This window comes from Myotis brandtii, unplaced genomic scaffold (assembly GCF_000412655.1).
Source record: "Myotis brandtii unplaced genomic scaffold, ASM41265v1 scaffold539, whole genome shotgun sequence".
Lineage (NCBI taxonomy): Eukaryota > Metazoa > Chordata > Mammalia > Chiroptera > Vespertilionidae > Myotis > Myotis brandtii.
In genome coordinates, this window is record NW_005369984.1 from 281,049 (window position 1) to 282,629 (window position 1,581).

The following is a 1,581-nucleotide window of genomic DNA, read 5'->3' on the forward strand; positions in this document are numbered from 1 at the left end:
AAGACGCTGAGGCCACGGGGGCTTCGCTGCCGGGCAGGGCGCCGGTGGGCAGCTCCACCTCCCACACTGTCACGTGCCCACTTTTCTTTTTTAAAGTATATTTTTATTGATTTCTGAGAGGAAGGGAGAGGGAGAGAGGGAGATAGAAACATCAATGATGAGAATCATGGATCAGCTGCCTCCTGCATGCCCCACACTGGGAATGGAACCCACAACCCAGGCATGTGCCCTGACCGGGAATCGAACCGTGACCTCCTGGTCCATAGGTCGACGCTCAGCCACTGAGCCACGCCGGTCGGCCACGTGGCCACGTTTCTATCCACACCCACCTTGCTCTGCTCCAGCCAGGCCTGAGCCTGTGTCCCACCACCCTGCCCTGCGTTAGGCCCACTTTCTTGCCTCGGGCCTCTCTTCTTCTACATCTTCCTCAGCCCTTGGTGCCCAGCTAGAGGCCTGCCTCCTCCCCAAAGCCCTCTCTGCAGCTTTATCCCCACTCGTTCTTTCATTCTTTCAGTGAGTGCACGGAGGGCCCTCTGTGCCGGGCAGTGAGCAAAAGAGACAAACCATGTGCTCTTGGCACTTACACCCCCGTGAGGCAACAGCCAATGACTGTAATCTCTACCTGACGGGAGGGCGTGCTGGGCGGGGATCAGCCAGGCAGGGCATCTTAGAGGGAGTGTGGGGAAGGCCTGGAGGTGAGCTCTGGACAGTGGGCAGGGTGCCCCGGGCAGAGCAGGCAGCTGGCACGAAGGTCGTGAATAGGAAGTGGCTGCTGTGGCTGGAAGAGGTGGAGGAGGCGTGAGCGGCGGGGCCTGGGGTCAGAGAGGTGGTAGGCTGTCGCCTGGCCTCCTGGGCACTGAGGGGCCGCTGCAGGGTTTTGAGCAGAGGAGGGAAGTGATGTAAATGTCCGGGGGACCCCTGGCTGCTGTGGGCACAGATGAAGGCCAAGGGCAGACGCAGACGGTGTCAGGGGCCAGCGCCAGCCTCCAGCATCAGTGACAGCAGTTACAGCCCCACCAGCAGGTGCAGGGCTGGCTCTGGCTCCCCAGCCTCAGTCTGGATTGGGCGTGTCTGGGGGCCCATCTGTGCCCCATCCCTGTCCCTGCAGCACAGGACAGAGGACTCAGGGCCTCCCCAGGGCTGCTGAGAGCCGGGCCCAGTGCTGAGGCTGCCTCCCTGTCTAACCGTCCACCCCCAGAAATCCTTCTACAACCTGATGACAAGCGACAAGAAGTCCGAGCGCTTCTTCAAGGTGCTGCACGACCGCATGAAGCGGGCACAGCAGGAGACCAAGTCCACGGTGGCCGTCAACATGAGCGACCTGGGCAGCCAGCCCCGCGAGGACCCGGAGCCAGCAGACCCCACCACCAAAGGTCAGGGTGGGGGCCAGGGACACGGTGGGGTGCTGGCTGGTGGGGTCAGAGGGTTCAGGGGGAGGGCGGCACAGAACAGGGATAAAGCTCAGGATGTGCAGGGGGGCTCAGGGTGGGAGCCCAGGGTGAGGGCCCTCCCACCAGCAGCCCAGCCTCACCAGGCCTCGCCCCGCAGGCCGTGTGGCCTCCTTCTCCATGCCCGGCTCCT

The 1,581-nt window shown here is 63.1% G+C and overlaps 1 protein-coding gene across 1 annotated transcript in view; it reads left to right on the forward strand.

The window, feature by feature from the left end:
* ITPR3 (inositol 1,4,5-trisphosphate receptor, type 3) overlaps window positions 1-1,581 on the forward strand; it is a 58,475-nt gene that overhangs the window by 45,499 nt on the left and 11,395 nt on the right. Inside the window, exons 40-41 of the mRNA XM_014549211.1 lie at window positions 1,197-1,373; window positions 1,549-1,575. Coding sequence (XP_014404697.1) covers window positions 1,197-1,373; window positions 1,549-1,575 — 204 coding nt within the window. The remainder of the gene's footprint in view (window positions 1-1,196; window positions 1,374-1,548; window positions 1,576-1,581) is intronic.